General features: G+C 42.5%; 1 protein-coding gene across 4 annotated transcripts in view; it reads left to right on the forward strand.

The window, feature by feature from the left end:
- The window catches only part of LOC102795850 (genetic suppressor element 1-like), a 39,490-nt gene extending 24,687 nt beyond the window's left edge, over window positions 1–14,803 (forward strand). For 3 of the 4 annotated variants that reach the window (XM_087843051.1, XM_087843053.1, XM_087843054.1), the window contains exons 4-16: window positions 1,143–1,309; window positions 1,401–1,601; window positions 2,315–2,470; window positions 3,211–3,500; window positions 4,537–4,852; window positions 4,966–5,573; window positions 5,695–5,807; window positions 5,902–6,190; window positions 7,937–8,050; window positions 8,147–8,533; window positions 8,747–9,043; window positions 10,981–11,084; window positions 11,221–14,803. In XM_087843051.1, coding sequence (XP_087699177.1) covers window positions 1,143–1,309; window positions 1,401–1,601; window positions 2,315–2,470; window positions 3,211–3,500; window positions 4,537–4,852; window positions 4,966–5,573; window positions 5,695–5,807; window positions 5,902–6,190; window positions 7,937–8,050; window positions 8,147–8,533; window positions 8,747–9,043; window positions 10,981–11,084; window positions 11,221–11,358 — 3,180 coding nt within the window. In that variant the 3' untranslated portion in view covers window positions 11,359–14,803. The remainder of the gene's footprint in view (window positions 1–1,142; window positions 1,310–1,400; window positions 1,602–2,314; window positions 2,471–3,210; window positions 3,501–4,536; window positions 4,853–4,965; window positions 5,574–5,694; window positions 5,808–5,901; window positions 6,191–7,936; window positions 8,051–8,146; window positions 8,534–8,746; window positions 9,044–10,980; window positions 11,085–11,220) is intronic. The other variant, XM_087843052.1, reaches the window with a different exon arrangement.
- The last annotated feature ends 3,188 nt before the right edge of the window (window positions 14,804–17,991 follow it).

Below are 17,991 nucleotides of genomic sequence, written 5' to 3' on the forward strand. Positions count from 1 at the left end.
ACTTTGGTTTTGGTCTGCAGGCTGACTTGTAGTTCCTAAGATATTTAAAAGTAGAATGGGAGGCAGAGCCGTCAGATTTCAGGCCTCTCTTCTATGGAGCCAGCTCCCAGTTTAGATGTGGGAGACAAATGCCCTCTCTTACTTTTGAGATTGGACTTAAAACTTTCATTTTTTATAAAGCTTATAGTTACAGCTGGATCACTCACATCGTTTTGTCTCTCTGTGCTTATACACCACTCTGCATTTAATCATCCTTTATTATTAATCTCTGGATCTCTTCCACAGTGTCTTTTGTCTAGTCTCCTTCCCCTCACCACCACAGAGTCCTAGCAGATTGGGATAAGACTGCACAATCATTCACTAACTAATTGTGAATCACAGGTCCTTAAACAAGGACCGTGCAGTTCCACAGTCAGACCCGCCCTGGTGAAGCAGAAACCCTCCACTCGAGGTTCTGAAACAGGACTTTAGAAACCAGTGGGCGACATCAGAGAAGCTACATCCATCTCTTACAGTGTCTATAGTTTGGAGCCAACCTCAAGTGGCTATTTGGAGAATTGCAGTTACTAGACTACTTCAGTATTGGCTTCATTTCTCAGATCCTTGAGCGCTGCTTGGTTTGAACAGAATGAAGAACAATGCCGCATGACGTACCAGACAAAGTGGGAGAGAGCCTTGGATACAGGCGTGGGCTACTTGTTTCTTAATGCGTGTTTATATGCAGGTTTGGCAAAAAAAAAAAAAGGCCTCTTTGGTCATGGTGGTGATTTTGAGCAATCGAGGATCAAATGCAGTGTTGTGGTGGCCAAATCATCTGAGTGAGAAGCTCAGAGAGGGAGTGGGTGATGAAGGATGGAGCAGTTGGCTAGATATTGGGATCATCTTTCCACTTTGATCTTGACCTGTTATGACATATCAGACCCACTTTTCCACTCCGCTGAGCCTCTGGCTGCAGCTCAGAGGTTTTTACGCAATCACTCCATCTTATTTCTCACTCGTCTTTTTCCAGAACTCCTCTACTCTGTTTGAATGTAGCGCGTGCACACTCACACAGACACACACTGGAAAAAAAATAAAAAATAAAAATCACACCAATAGACATAGTAAAGTCTGCTCTCACACTTTCTGTATGTCTTTGTCAGGTGGAGCCGAGTGTTCAGGGTCTCAGCAGGGAGCGGGTGGGAGCTGAGAACCCCCAGCCACAGCAGGATAAGAGGACTCCTCCCATCTCTTCGCCTCACCCCCTGGCTCACTCCTTTGGCCTCACACCAAGCAGCATCATGCAAGACCCCCGAATGCAGAGCATTAGGTAAGTGCGGCACGTGCATACTGCGCAGCTGTGCAGAAAAGTCTGCGTGCAGAATTCATTCTTAAAATTATCCTCTGAATATGTTCTGCAGTTTGCCGGGGCAGATGCACCCCGTAGTGCCCTCAGGTGCCGTTCCAGAGGAGTACCTGAGAGCACTCCGGCCGTTCGCCACCTCAGATGACCTGCGTCTGAGCTCTCTGCCCCTGAGCCTCGACCCGGCCGCTGCAGCCCACGCCGCCGTCGCCGCTTACTATCATCCAGCCTACTTGCACCACCCTCTGTCCTTACCGAGGTAACAGCAACCCACACAGCTGCCATTTATCTTTTTTTAGGTTAATGCCTGTGTATAGCAGTAATCTGCATTCTTCTTTATAGCCACCAGGGGGGGCTCCTCGGGTTTCAATGAGAAATGTAGCTGGAGTCAGGGGCTCCCCAAATCCATGACCTCACTTAATCTTTTCTGATTAGTCTATAGCATAATCACTAGTCTTAATGGATACAACATGATGATCATTTTGTAAGTAATCTAAATAGCAGGGTGTGTGTTACAGTGCAATTGACAAGTTATCAATCTAGCTTTGGGACTGCAATATTCCTCGTTTTCTCCAATCTTCTCCTCTGGTTTTAAAACACGATGCTGAATTCACTTTACTAACCAGTAGGCATTATCATTGTGGCTATTCCAATTTTTATTTACAGTCTTTTTATATAGCATGCTGGAATAAAGCAGGAAGTGTGCAGTGTCCACTATAGCTCACCGGGTTGAGGTGGCGCCCCATAACAAAAAGCTAAAGTCCTTGCTGCAGGGGCCTGGGTTCCAACCTCTATTCTCTCCATGCTTTTACTGCTTCTTCTGCACAGTCCTGTCAAATAAAAGTCCAAATGTTAAAAAAACAAAACAAAACACATCCTTTAATCTATTCTGCACTCACTTATCAGATAACCATCAGCTCCTCAGTGGCAGATATATTCTGACTCATTTTTTGTGTTTTTTTTCTGCCACAGGATGGAGGAGTCTCTGTGTCTTTCTGCACTGCGATCACAGTTCTACTCTGTGCCTGCAGGGGGTGCCTTCCCTCCACTGCACCCCTCTGCCCTCCACTTACACCTGCCCGGAGGCCGCTACCCTGCAGACCTAAACCACACAGCCTTATCTGAGAGGTAGCACTTTGTTTGTTTCTTCCTTTCCTTCTTCCTTTCTTTCTTCACTGTCTGCAGAGCTGTGTAATCTCTCTGCAGGGTAGGCACAGGTTGCTGACTGCGTGATATTTTTAGCACACACCCCACAGTGCCTCCTATACACTTATCACACACACTGCCCTTCACACACACTGTACGCCCACAGACATGCATATGCAAGCCAGCGCTTACATAAAATCGCGCACACATAACGAAGTATTTTTTTTTTTATTTTTTAAGTCCCTCTGTGTGTCTCTATTTTCTTTCAGCGCTTTGAGCTGCTTTCTCAGTTTGACAATACTCATTGTTTTCCTGTGGCATAATGCACAGGGGAAATGTTTGTGTTTGAAATGGATGGCATTCATCATCTGGTTCTGTAATGGCTCCTGCATATCTTGTAGGTTTGTTTGTGTGCTATTGATTGCTTGTGTGTGTGTGTGTCATTTTCCTGTGGATACCTATTAAGTGTTCATCTGCTCTTGCTCAGTCATGCTGTGTATGGATTATTTTCCTCATGGTAAATGGAGAGAGAGTGTGTGTGTGTGTGTGTTCTTCTGCAGCTGCGTGTGTGTGTATGTTTTAGTAGAAATGTTTGTGCGAGGTTCACCAGTGTGTGGTTAATATCTGCCTCATGTTGGGTGTTGCATCTCTCACCTTCTCCCTTTTTGTGTGTGTGTGTCTCTGTGTCTGTGTGTACGCATACTTGTCAACCTCCCCCACAGGCTACAGATGGAGAACGAGCTCCGCCAGCGAGAGAGAGAGCAAGAGCGTGAACGAGAGAAAGAGAGGGAGCGAGAGGCCGGGCTGGAACGAGAGCGGGAAAGAGAGAGGGAGCGAGAGGAGGAGAGGGAGCGTGAGAGAGAGCTGGAAAGACAGAAGGAGAGGCAGAGGGAGAGACAGCAGCAGATGGTCAGAGCGGCGGAGGGCCACTACCTGGCTGAGCTGCATGCTCGGAGGGCACCACCGGAGGACAGGGCCAGGCCAGGAGAAAGGCTGACCCCGAACAGACTGGGTACCTACACACAAACACGCGTGTACATGTATGTGCGCTCGCCTGCAGGTGCATGCTCAAGCATGTATACAGAGTTTTAGAAACAGATTTTTTTTTTTACTTAATTTCAGTTAAAATACCCAAGTAGTCTGTTCTGGGTATAGCTGACTCATTATTACTCATTATTCTCGAGAATGAAGACAGAAACTCACAACACTGCTGGTTTTGATCTGCAGTAGTTTAAATTTTTAACACTTGTGTTGCTTAAAATAAAGTGTCCGCCCAACACTTTGGACCTGAGCCACATATCCTGACAGCTACTGGCCAGATTGCAATGAAATCTGTTAGAAACATTTATACCCCAAAGGGGAATTTCTAATGACTTCGGTGAACTTGCTGACTTCTGAAGTTGCTGAAATAAAACTATCAAAAGGATGCAGTAAATTGTTTAAAGTACAAGCAGACTGACATATAAATTAGCACACTTGTGGTTGAAACCTTTACATTTTATTCTCTCTTCAAGCTCTCGCTCTTTGGCTAAAAATCTCAGCTCTGCACACAGTCTGTCTCATTTTTTAACCACTGTGAACACATTCTGCACGTGAATATTGACATACATGACTGAAACCAGACCCCAAAGAGAGAGAGAGAGGCTGTAGGGGTTGAGTAATTTATCTTTGTAATTCTTTGATCTTTTCGGGCTCTTGTTGCTTATGGTTTATCTTGAAATTTTCACAATAAAAGCCCGTTTAAAGTAGAAGGTGTTCCTGGTCACTGAAACACTACTGGACTTTTAATTTTAATTGTGTAACAGAGGTATTGAATCTTAAAAAACAGGGTAATACTTTAACTTAAAAGGGCAATGGGAGCAGATCCTAAAATAAGGCTTCCTGCAGTGGAAAATGGACTAATATGTCCAGTTATACTTATCAAACTGAAGGACTTAGAAATAAAGACTGCATCAAATAAAGGCCCGTTACTTTGTGCTGTTGAAGTAAATAAACATCCTGATATATCAGCGTAGCACATAACACATGCACTTTCCATAACTCCACAGTTTCTCCAGATAAATCCAAGGACTCCGAACACCCAGGTTTTTCAGCGCCTAAGCCTCTGCAGTCTAGCATTCACTCCTCCAGGGGCTCTGTGCCATACCCAGTGCCCAGCTTGTTGCCTTCTCACCTGGGGAAACATCATGCTGGTGCTGTTGGTGGGATCCATGGAGCTCTTTCCGCCAGCATGATGAGTCAGAGAGCCAGCGAGGAGGCGTGGTTAACACGACAGCGAGCACAGGGACAAGACAGAGAGCGTCCCCTAGAGCTTGGCCTCAGGTCGCCGGGGAAAGGGGTGGAACCGAGGAGAGACGGCAGCCGGTGAGAATTAGCTGCTTCTTCTTTTGAATACAATTTGTATCCCTTTTGAAACACCATGCACTCTTTACTAGGTCCAGAATTTGAATAAAAAAGGTTCTTTCTGTTCTTCTAAGCAGTACCGGTTCAGTCTATCACAACCCAGGCAGCAAAGATGTAGCAGCCTGCCTCGGCGCTCCACCGCCGCTAATCTCCCCAAAAGCTCCCCATCAACCTCCTGCCCCTGCCACTACACTGTGGAACCCAGCTTCTCTTGTTGACGCACCTGCAGACTCCCGCAGAAAACTAAACGCCCCAACGCCACCGAGTCGACCGCCACCGGGATTGACCAGAGCTGAGAGACCGCCTGCGGCATGGGGGGAGAGGCTGGAAGAGGGCAACAGGAGGATGGCAAAAAGCCCAGAAAGGTTCGCCTCACTCAGGGGAGCAAGTTTACAGGAGTGCTGGAACAAGAGTGAGCAGGACAGAGCCATCCAGAGCCTCTACCACCGGCATCACATCAATAACCTCCACCAGCGATCCTTTATGCCTCCGTCGATCTCCAGTGGAGCCTGCGCTGACCAAGGGGGACGGTGCCAGGCTGCTTCTCCGCCAGCGGTAAGGGAGCGGCCGCATCAGGTGCCTGACAGCATGATGGTGTACGATGAGGTTCTCCAGCAGCATCGCAGGCTGCTCAGCAAACTCGACCTGGAAGAGAAGAGGAGGAAAGAGGCCAAAGAAGGAGGTGAGAGGAATAAAACAGAAAGCAGCAGGAGGTGGAGATGGAAGACTAAAGGGAACTGCAGATCATGTCATCACTGATGCATAGGCATGCAATTGTTTTAATAATGCTCTGCCTTTACCAGGTTATTACTATGACCTGGATGAGTCATATGATGAGAGCGATGAGGAGGAGGTGAAAGCTCATCTGAGAAGAGTGACAGAACAGCCCCCACTCAAGCTGGACACGTCTTCAGAGGTGCGAAAACACACGCAGTCACATATGCATTCATCACAGGTATTAGGTTTTTTGGGTTTTTTTTCCCTTTTGTCTGATTGATCTTTCTCCAAAGAAAGTGGATTTTCTGCGTGTGTGTGGTCTTACTACGCTGACCCATCGCGATGATCTTCTGGCTCAGAAGAGGAGGAAGAGGAGGAGGATGATGAAAGAGCGCAGCGTCTCTCCTCCGGCTGTGCAGGGCAAGAAAAAGGCCTGCTCACCTTCAACATCTTCAACACCCACAACTCCCTTAACTACTCCGTACTCTGCCGAGCAGATGGACTGCACCCCCGAACTGGAGAAGAAAAAAGACTTCCTCCTTATGTTCAACCTCTCGCATGTCAGCCCACAGCAGAGACGAGGTAACAACCTGTTTGGTATCCACACACACATCCTACGTGCTACTCTGCTTTCTTCAGAGTTGCTCTGGTGATTCCCCGTGGAGGGGGGAAAAAAATGAAGCATGTGAGAAGAATCTGAAGGTTGGAGTGGGATTTTCTGATTTGTCCAGCAAGAGTAGATTTGAGCCCACATCCAAGGAAAACGTGATACTGCTTCAGAATGTGTGAAATCTGTTTAAAAGGTCATTCATTTATGAAACTGGATAAACTGCAGATGTATAATGGAAAAAATGGGCAAAACTAAATATGTAGAAAAATATCTTCAAATATATACACTTTTGGGGGGCTGCTATATCAGGTAAACCTATTAAACTACCTGTTAACGAAAATCAACCAATCGCGTTGCATTAGCTTAGAGCAGGGGTCCCCAATCCCAGTCCGTGAGGACCAGTGTCCCTGAAGGTTTTAGATCTCACCCTGGGTCAACACACTTGAATCACATGATTAGTTCATTACCAGGCCTCTGGAGAACTTCAAGACATGTTGAGAAGGTAATTTATCCATTTAAATCAGCTGTGATGGATCAAGGACACATCTAAAACCTGCAGGGACACCGGCCCTCGTGGACTGGGATTGGGGACCCCTGGCTTAGAGCATTTAGGCGTGGAGACATGGTCGTGATGACCTGCTGAAGTTTAAACTGAGCATCGGAAAGAGAAGAAAGTTCATTTTAGTGACTTGAACAAGGCATGGTTGTCAGGGTACTCCAGAATCCGAGGATCGTCCCACACAACCATCTTTACGGTTTATAAACACTGGTCCAAAAAAGATAAGATATCAGTAAGCATTAGTTCTTCGGGTGAAAATGACCTGAAAATGAAGTGCTGATGTCAGGAACAACAAAAAGTGCAACTATAGTATGCAGAGGAGCAAAATGCATGAAATCGCGAAGCAGATGGGCTACAAAAGCAGTTATTAATCAGAAAAACTTGGTCCTAAGAAAGTGGCATTGGCATGTATAAGGAGTACTATGCAAAAATCTTAGGGGTTTAAAAATAACATGAAGGTGACCACAAGTCCATACCGTCTGCAGTAGTCACTGAAAACAGATGGTGACTCTGGCTGTACGTTTGGGGTTCTTGTCATGCTGCAGGATGAATGAGGACCAATAAGATGCCTCTCTGATGGCAGAATGCTCAAGTTTTTATATTAAAAGTTAGAAATATTATTATGCAAAGACTGCCTAAGAAGTGTTAAATATTCTTAGAGCTCTTTGTTTTTCACACTGGCTGTGTTTATTTTATTTTACCCCTCTGTTAAAAAGAATCTCATAACTACAATCTGAAAATTGGATTTTCAAATACCAGCGTAAACTCTCTGTTGTTAAATGATTATTACTTGCTTGCAGGGACGCTGTTGTATAATCAGCAGCTCACTTGCACTCTCTTTTAAAGGTTTCCATTTTCTGAAGACTTTTCCGTAAGGCCAGTGCTTCAGTAAGATCTAGTTGTCGATGCAATGGGGCATAAAATCTAAAATCAGTGTACGCTATTCTGACCTTAAGAAAACATTTGGAGACTGTTGAGGGGGGGGGAACTGGTAAGAACTTCATTAAATTGAATTTTTTTTTCCTCTCTGAATTGGGCATTACCCTCAGATCATCCATTTACTGACACGTCCCCATTAGTTCCCGGCCAAGTCATTTTTTAACACATATTTTTAAAAATACGAGTGATGGGTGTTCTCATTCTGTCTTTTTCTCTGTAGATAAAGAGAGAACAGAAGAGCTGCTGAAGGCCATTCAGAGGAAGACTGTGACGTTAGACACACTCAGATATAATCCTTTACCACTGTGCAGAAGTCCTCCGGCTCCCTCCACTGGTGAGGCACACGCAGACAAACGCAGGAAACATGAATGCATGCGCTCGCGATTAATCAGCAAACAACTCTTTAATAAAACCTCTGCTTATCTTTTAGGCGACTCCTTCTCAGCACCTCTGCCGTGTCCGTCAAATGGACACCTGTACCCAGACTCTCCCAGCCCCTCCCCTCCCTATCTTAGCAAACATAAACACCTTCATAACGACGCGCACAAACCACCTGTAGACTCCACGGTGACTCGGCTCCCTCCTCCCTTGGCCCCACATCATGAAAAGGCTGAATTCGTGGAGACACAATCGAACAGGAAGCGCCAGGGCCTCCAGAACGGCGCTGGCACTGGCGCTGCTGCTGCTCAGAAAAAGGAGCCCAGTCAAGTGCAGAATGGGCGGAATCGACCCCTGGAGCGGTTCACCCCTGAGGCCTTTGCTCAGCACTTCCATCAGGCTGTGCTGCAGTCCACACACAGCACACTGCAGAACAAAGGTTAGCCACGCTCCCATAGGTGCATGACCTGATTGTTCTATAATGTTAGGGGTTTGCCACCTAGTGGTGTCAGTGTGCACTGCACTGCCTTTAAAATGTAAACAAAAGTCCAGTTCCTATCACGTTAAGTGAAAATCACATCAAGCTGTTAAAAAGAGCTACAGGGACTGACTTTGCTTTTTGTTTGTTTTGTCTCACTCTCTTCTTCTTCAGGACTCTCAAATTGTGTCCCAGAGGTCGGCGTGAAGGCCGATCCCTCGCAGCCTCACAGCGTCTCTCAGCTGAAAAGTTCAAATCTCATCCATGTCTCTCAGCGTGCACATATCAATGGCCATCACTTCCCTTCTTCTGTAGCCAACCGGGACACTCTAGCCTCACAGGAGAACCTGTCTGAGGATGAGGAAGAGTCCGATCAGGAGGAGGACGAAGAGGAGGAGGAGGAGGAGGATGTTCCAAGGAAGTGGCAGGGCATTGAAGCTATTTTTGAGGCCTACCAGGAGTATGTGGACGGTGAGTCAGTGACATAGCACATACATTACCCCAATAGTCGCTATTTCTGTGATATGATGAAAACAGAGAAAGTTATTTATATACATGATGTAAAAATGATGTCATATATTTGTTGCATGCATAATTGTAAAAGTTGTGCACTGCAAATGTCTACATATACAACTTGCATGTAAATAGTTTTCAGCAAGAGTGTGAGATTAATCTCAGAAGTCGGGTCAAAAATCAGTGAACAGTAAAAGAATTAGGGACTAGAATTTGAAATTCTTGACTTTTAAAACTTAAGAGTCCTCAACCACCTAAAACCTGCGTCTTAATTTTTTGTAGGTTGTTAATTTAATATATGAACAAAATGAGTGAATTGAGACATGAAAAACATCAAATGTCTTGGCAGATGTGCAGCACTATGGATTTCTTGGAGATGTTTTCTGGATAAATATAGATCAGTTCAGTTTTATTTATATTGTGCTAAATCACAAGAAGGTGCTTTTATATTGTAACCCTACTGTAAGACCATACATTAATAAATTTAACCCCAAACGGTTCAATTCTTTATTACATGATTTATAGTTACAAAAATGACTGCATATATGTAACATTTACTCTTGATGTTCATATATTTTGCTAAAAAACATTCAGATTTTTTTTATTTCTTTGTTAATTGGTGGGAACAGTGGGCTATAGGGGTTGGACCCCCATTTTCCTTTAGCAAAAATTCAATGAGGTGCTGGAAACATTCCTCAGAGATTTTGGTCCACATTGACATGATGGCATCACTCAGTTGCTGCAGATACTCCCTGACATCCCAAAGGTGCTTTATTGTCCCCAACCCCTGGGCCTCGGACTGGTACCGGTCCGTGAGTCGTTTGGTACCGGGCCGCGAGAGTTGAGGCTCAGGTGTGAAATGTATGGTTTTCAGGGTTTTTAATCGGTTTTCAGCGTTATTTTGTTATCGTTTTTATCATTTACTCTGTTTTCCTGGGTCTTTTCACGTGTGTTATGAATAAATTTTCTTTTTTTCGGTACCGGTACTAGTTTTATTTTGTTGTATTTATCCATGACACCTTAAAGGCCGGTCCATGAAAATATTGTCGGGCATAAACCGGTCTGTGGCGCAATAAAGGTTGGGGACTGCTGCTTTATTGGATTGAGATCTGAGTACTGTGGAGGCCATTTGAATACAGTGAAAGTACTGTCACATTTAAGAAACCAGTTTGAAATGATCTGAGATGTTTGACATGGTGCGTTGTCCTACTGAAAGCAGTCACCAAAAGATGGCACACTGTGGTCATAAAGGGATGGACATGGTCAGCAATGATACTGTATCTTGTATCTTGGGTAGTGGGTGAAAGGAGGCCCTGTTGTCAGCTGACAGTAGTGGCACCTGCTGTTGTACCTCATCTGCTTCATGGTCTGATGTGTTACCTTTACCTTGTATGTAATGAGTTACTGCTCCTCTCCTGTCAGCGTGAAGTATTCTGGCCATTGTCCTGTGACCTCTGACAACCCAGAGACAACTGCCACTCACTGATATTTTCTCTTTTTTGGGCCTTTCTTTGTAGACCATAGAGATGGTTATGTGGGGAAATCCCAGTAGATCGGCAGCTTCTGAAATAATGTCCCTGTGATAACAGTGCAAAGGTTGCATGGACTTATTGTACATGCAGAAGGAAAAGGCATTGAAATGACACTGAAACAATGGACGAACATGATTTAGAGAGACTCAAGTTGTTTTTTGTTCTGTTTTTTTTTTATCTAAATTTAACCCTGAGTTAGCGTCATCTGCTACATACAATTTAGACATCTTTTAGACCTCTAATCAAAAGTAAATAGCTCAGCGGGTACACTGGTGTGTGTGAGCTCAGGGGGGCTAACATGGGAGTAAAAGACAAGTTAAAATGCAATATAATTAACTGAAACTGCCTGTTTTCTCTTCACAGAATGGAGTATAGAGAGGCAAGTCCTTCACAGTCAGTGTAAAAGACTCGAAGCACAGAACTACAATCTGACCAGAACTGCAGAGCAGCTCTCTATCACTATGGGGGTGAGCTTCATTTTGTGTCTTCCACGTATGTGTACTCTTTGGTGCCAGTGTTGCCATCTCCTGTTGTAGCAATGTAGCTTGGTGCATAAAGCCTTGGTTTCTGTAATAACAGCTGTGTCTATCGTTCGTTTATTAGGAGCTGGTGACTCAGAGGCAGAAAGTAAGAGAGGAGAGGGAGAGACTGCAGGCCCAGCTCGAGCACTTCAGGAGGTGTTTGACTCTACCGAACATTCACTGGGGCAGGGGCCAAGTGAACGGGCACACGCCGAGGTGACCTCTGACACCGACTCTCCAAAGCCTCTGACAGCGGAGGAACAGTAACAAGAACGGGCTGGAGCCGGGCCACTCTCCTCACTCGAAGCACTCGACGGAGTCAACAGTTGTCTCGTTACCCTTTTTGGACAGTCAATTCTGTCACCTGACTGGTCCCAGATACACCTTACTACCTGCTATATTTGTATCACAGTAACTGTAATCCATGGTGTCCATGTAGAGCTTAAACGGTCTGATTCTTCCCATGGATTTCAACAACATCGTGTAGCTACGGCAGCATCGTTGTTAGAGTAACGCTAACCACGCCTACTTGAGTTGGCTTTCAAGTACAGCAATGTGAAAAAGAGAGTACAACCTCTTTCAGTTCTAAGGTTTTACTTATCAGGACATAATCACAAAAATCATCTGGTCCTTAACAGCTCAAATGCGATATCAGTTGGACAATAACAGCAGTGTGTCAGAACTAAGTACACCTCACAGTTCAGTAGCTTGAAGAACCACCTTTAGGAGCAATAACTTGAAGTAATCATTTTCTGTATGACTTCAGCAGTCTCTTACATCATTGTGGAAGAATTTTGGCTAAGTCTACTTTGCAGCGTTGCTTCAGTTCACTGGGGTTTTCTTGCATTTGTTTATGCATGGCTCTCTCGAGGTCCTGCCACAGATTTTTAGACAGGCTGAGATCTGGACATTGTCAGGGCCATTGGGCCTCATTCACTAGTATTTATGTAAAATTTTGTTACACAAGCGTGTATGAAAAAATATTGTTGGAATCATAAATTGCACCCAGCGGCCTTTTTTGTTTTAACCAACACACGTTTATTACTGAATCTGAATCCAACAGGATTCTGCGATCTTCATACTGCCACAGCCCGATTTCTCTATATATGTAAACGCATTGACCTCAAAGCGAAGTAGAGACAGCTGTGGTGATGTTGTTAAGACCTGCAGTGCTAAGGAAGAAAGTAGGAAAAAGTCTGACTGAAGAAACTGAAACAAGTTCGAACAACAGACTATAAAAAAAATAAGAAAACAGCTGAAGGATGAGGAGCAGCTGATCTGTCCAAGATGAGAAACTCACTCCTTTCTTTTTCTAATATCTGTGGAGAAGTGCCAAGAAACTGGATTTTAAGGAATCATATCCAATGATATGACAGAAGTCATTTTAATGAAAAAAGAACATTTAGTGTAAGATGAGATAAAGGGATATTGAAATACATTTAAATTAAAAGACCTCCACCTTTTCAATTTTTTATTTATTTAATTGTAATTCTGATAATCCTGATTTTATTATTCGTAGTAGCAGCAGGAGCAGTAATAATATTAGTATTTAAAGATAGGTTTTTACATTTTCTGAGACATTTCTCTGTACACTTGGTCAGGGGCACTTCTAAATTTCTTTATAGACAACAAACAAGTTTGCATATTAAAATATCGATGAATCACAGATTTGTTTGTAACCACTGTTTGTGAATGAGGCCCACTGTCTTGCTGCACGACCCAATTTCTGCAAGTTGTTCCACAAAAATCGTGTAATTTGTTCAGATGCAACTTTGCAAACCTAAGCCATGCTGCCATGAGAGAAGAGGCTTTCTCCTTGCAACCCTTCCAAACAAGCCATACTAGTTCAGTCTCTTTCTAACTGTACTGTCATTAACTTTAACATTTAACATGCTAAATGAGGCCTGTGGAGCCTGAGATGCAGCTCTTGCAGTTCCTCTGAGCAGTGCAGCGTTTGACCTTGGGGTAAATTTACTGGGGCGTCCACTCCATGGAACGTTGGCAACTGGTTTGCATGTATTCCACTTGTTAATAATCTTTCACTTAAAAATTTTTGAAAATGGCCTCATAACTCTTTTAAAACAATTGCTTCTCAGATCACTGCTGATGTCTTATCTCCTTGGCACTTTGTTAAAACGCACCTGAATGCTCCTGAGCTGCAAACTTCCAAAACTTCTGCTTTTGTAGAGGTTCTCACACTTGCTGATGGTCAATCAATCAGCCAGCACCAAGCTGCTCTTAATTGCTATAGAGGGAGTGAGGGTGTGCTTAGTTTTTCATGCACTGCTTGGAAATTCTGTTATAGTTTTCGGTGAAATTAATAATGACACGGGGTAATGCAGCATGCTTATCTGAGGTTAGAGTTAAATAATGTCAGAACCCAGTAAGGACCAGATAATGTATTATGTGCTAATATGTTAATTCTTAGATTCGAAAGAGAGTGTGCTTCTTTTTTTCCTTCACGAGACTGTATGCCCAGTGTACAGTCATATTTTCATATGGATTTAAAATGTTTCAGTCTACACTAAATAAATGTATCAGCAGGCACATATCTGTAGCTTCTCTGGGCAGCAATGAGGTAATCCGGGTGTGCAATGATCACCCAGTTAGACCTCAGAAAATAAAAATTGAGTCAAGGAATCAAGCACACCTCAGGCCTTAAACTTGACAGGATGCACTTGAAATGTAAGCAGAGGGAAAACTTGACCGTCCTCTGTATTGTATGTTGTCTGCTTAGTTCTATATCTGACAGATGAAGCAGTGTGTGTCGCTGGTAAAAGCTCTACGGAGCGTAGGGAACGTCTAAAATGTCTATATAACAGCAAATGGTATCAATGGCATTTTTTTTTAGGTCAGATTTTTTTAATGGGTAATGTCACTTGTGATAGATGAAGAGTTTTGTATGCTTTATCGGTTTAACCATTTGTCGTGGGAAGCCATATGCTTTGTTTAAACTGCTGCTGGTCAGAATGAAAAGGTTTAGAAATGTAAGGAGACTGGGACAGTCGGTGTTACGTGACGCTAAAATGATGGAGAGGTGCACTGTGGATGGACAAACGTCAGTCATGTACCATTTTTTTTGGATGGTACACCCGGGAGTCTGTGTCCCAAAGCCCTTAACATGACCATAAATGTTAGAGAGATAAATAAGTCATTGAAATGCAGATTCTGCATCACTTGAGCGACGATTTCTCGCAGTTTTTGTCCAATTTAAACTGAAAACTACTTTCAGGAAGAGAAAAGCCAAACTATTTAGTTCACTATTCCAATTCATGTCAAAACTAATTTAAAAAAAGACACCTGTAATAATTATTTATTGTTTTATGCATAACCTAAGCGACAGAATAACAAACTATACCTTTCACTGGTATTTTGATGAGACTTCTTTTTGTTTAAGACAAAAAAAATAATGTCACTTGTTCAGTTTCTATCTACAAGCACAAGCACCGTAGCAATCCCGCCCTCCCCTCCACTTCACCTGATCGTCCTGCGTCACTTTTTCCGTCTCCTCTGCAAACCTGCTGTGAAATCTTGCCTATTTGCTTCAATCCGTTGTTATGTAATTTATTATTTGGGCTGTATAATGGCAATGAATTATTTATTAACATACGGTATATTGCTGTAAATTCGGGTGTAAATTTACATTAAAATACTTGTAAAAACTCCTCACTGTTATTGTTGCATATCTGAGTTTTTACTTCTCTGAAATATTTATCAGAGGTCTGTGTTTGCATTTATTCAGCAAGTGGTCTTACACAGAGTAGCTGATTAAAATGTCATTATGTCTGACCCTCCATAGCTCAACAAAACAAAACAAAACAAACCGAGAGCAGCAACATAAAACTCCCAATCCTTTGGAGGTCTTCGAAGTTTGCATACAAATTGTGTCCTCCGTAATTATTATGAATGGATTTAATCATTGTAATTCTCAGACAGCGAGCATCTCCTGTGGACCTGGTGGTTATATTTGAAAGGATAGCATTACCAAGTTTTAATAACAGACTTTAACATGCACTTAAGGAGGCACTCTCAGTTGCTGTGATTGCTAGGTTTAAAAATAGTCCGCAGTAGTGTGCTGCTCACAGCATGCCCTCCCTTAGTCATTTCTTCACCTGATATTTTATTGCCTCAGTGTTGGGATTTAAACGACAGAAGCGGATACCGTTTGGATTTTTCTTTTTTAATCATTAGTGTAAGGCATGTCTGCACAGGAAAAAAAAGCCCTGATATCTAGTACGGTGTAAACGTCTTGATACTCCCCTCATTTCTTCATATTTTGCTTCCAAAGAGCCAGACTTTGTTTTAATGCTTTTAAAGTACTCTCAAGCAACAATTCACCAGACTTTCTAAAGGTTTTTCTTTAATTATTGGCTACTTTTTCACTCACTTTTAATTTAGTCCTTGTACCAACCACTTAACACTGGCCCATGAGTTATTACACCAGTCACCTAACTCAAGGGATGAACCAGTGTTATGTTTACACATAACAACTAATCAAGGAACCAATTTTAAATGTATGCACTTTGGCATTGTTTGTGACAGGCTGCTAGTAACAAAGATAAGTTTGATCAACAAGGTGATTTCCAGAGCGCTATTAGCCAAAACCTTGACATATCTTATCAGGGTCTGTAGTGGGTCATTAACAAATCTGAAGTACGTAAATGAAACTGAAACAAGTGGAGGAGAAAAGAACAGTATCTGTAAGTCATGTCCATAGAAAACAAAATCCAGCAATGACCTGACACAGAACCTGAGATTCGACTCGATCTACTATCTGCTGTTCACTGACCATCTGAAATGGTCTCACTGGAAAGGTGGCTGTCAAGAAGGCAGCCTCAAGGAAGGGAAATCATGAAAAAAGGCTGAGATGCCAAATTACACAAGAATTAGACTGAAAATCAGTGGCAACAGGTTTTATGAAGTGATGAATCCAAATTTGAAATTGTTGGCTCAAATCGTCAATATGTATGAAGTAGATCAGGAAATGTGTACAACTGTGACTGTGACCCATTTGTAAAACACGATGGAGGCTCTTTTGTGGTTTGCGACTGCATTTTAGCCAGTGGAGTTGGAGATCTTGTGAAGACTGACAGTATCATGAACATAGAAAAGTACATTCAGATACTGATCCATCTGGAAAGCACCACAAACACATAATGGATCAACATCAGTCATGGACTGGCCTCCCCATAGCCCAGACCTCAGTATTAATAAAGCAGTATTGCTACATTGCAACAGAGAATGCAACAAAACGCAGCCAACATCCAAAGAAGACCTTTAAATGTCCTTCAAGTAGCCCAGAGAGCTATTCCTGAACACCAGTTCAAGAAATTACGAAAGAAACACAGGCTGTGCTGGAGAATAAAGGTGGTCATACCAAATATTAACTTTCAAGGTTTTTAGAATTGTATGTTTCTGCCTATTTCTATTTATTGCACCTATTTCCCATTCTGTACTCAGTAATGTACTTGTCATATATTAAACTTTTTTTAGTCCCAGAATTAAAGGGACATCAGTTTTTGAAAAATGAGCTCTGGTCTCTGTTTTTTTGTTTTTTGTTCTGTTTTTTTGTTTTTAAAGGGTCTACGAGGTCTCCAGCTCAGATAAGATGGCATAATAACCTATGGTATGGAATAAATACTATACCGTGGATAAGCATTAAGTCAACAAACCCTATCTCAGTTCATTTAAAAAAAAATAACACAAGAGATTTTCCTGAAAAGATTTTTCACGATTGGGAGGTTTTGATGACCACATTTGAACATGCTGTATGACCTGATGCTCCAAAATCAGCAAAAGAGTCTTTAACTGCATTCCGTGCAGTGACTGTGAAGACCATAACATGCGATTCAACTTCACATCCATACACAGAAACAGAAACATTTTCTGTGTTCTGCAGCGCAGTGTGATCCTAAACCGATTCTTCTCTCTCATCTCGACAAAAATGTTTCAACTTCAAAACACAAGCACAAAGTAATTGTTATGTTTTATGTCGCTTTATATTTCTTGCCTGAAGGAAAATTTCTGCCTTGACATTTATTTGACAGGTTTAGCCAAACTAAAAGCTGTGCACATAAGATAGAAATGATTACTTTTAGTTTTGCTATCATCAGGCATGATTTGATGCAAGTTCACACTTAGAGCTTGCACCACTCTTATATCACATGCATTTTTTGATAACACCTAAGCAATTTTAGTCAAGTGGGTAGCTAGGCTTTGATTATACTACAATATTTCCCCACTGCAAATGACTGCTTTTACTTTTCTAAAACTTATGAATACTTTTTTGAACTTCTGGCTAAAACAGATCACTCTCTTTAAGATGAGAAGGGGATTCAAACTAACTGATGAATCGTTACCATGTTTTTAATGACCACAGGTTGGAAAATGATTTGGATGAGAATACTGATACATAGAGGGACAATTCCAGGAGTTTGCGGCCTCCATTAGCATGACTATGGAGATCATCAATCTGCTGCTCTTTCTTTCAAAAAATAGATTTGTTTGAGTGCAATTTTTAATTTCTAACCAACTGCATCTAAGATATGTAGCATTATTTGACCATGATGCTTGGCTATTAAGAGCAAAGGCATATTCAGTATTATTACCTATTTATTAAAACTTCCTAGATGAATAATAATGGGAATATTATTTAAAACATTTTAACACGTTTAAAGGGAACCTACATAGACAAGGAGATAACACGTGACAAACAGAAAAAGACTAATAAACAAGGAGACACGGGTGAATCATAAAGACTAAAACTCACCCAGAGCATCCTGACCAACTGTGTCACAGTCTGGTACATAAATTGCTCTATTGCTGACCGCAAGGCACTGCAGCAGGTGGTGAA

The sequence above is a fragment of the Neolamprologus brichardi genome, chromosome 7, assembly GCF_056152115.1.
Source record: "Neolamprologus brichardi isolate AB-2024 chromosome 7, ASM5615211v1, whole genome shotgun sequence".
NCBI classification, from domain to species: domain Eukaryota; kingdom Metazoa; phylum Chordata; class Actinopteri; order Cichliformes; family Cichlidae; genus Neolamprologus; species Neolamprologus brichardi.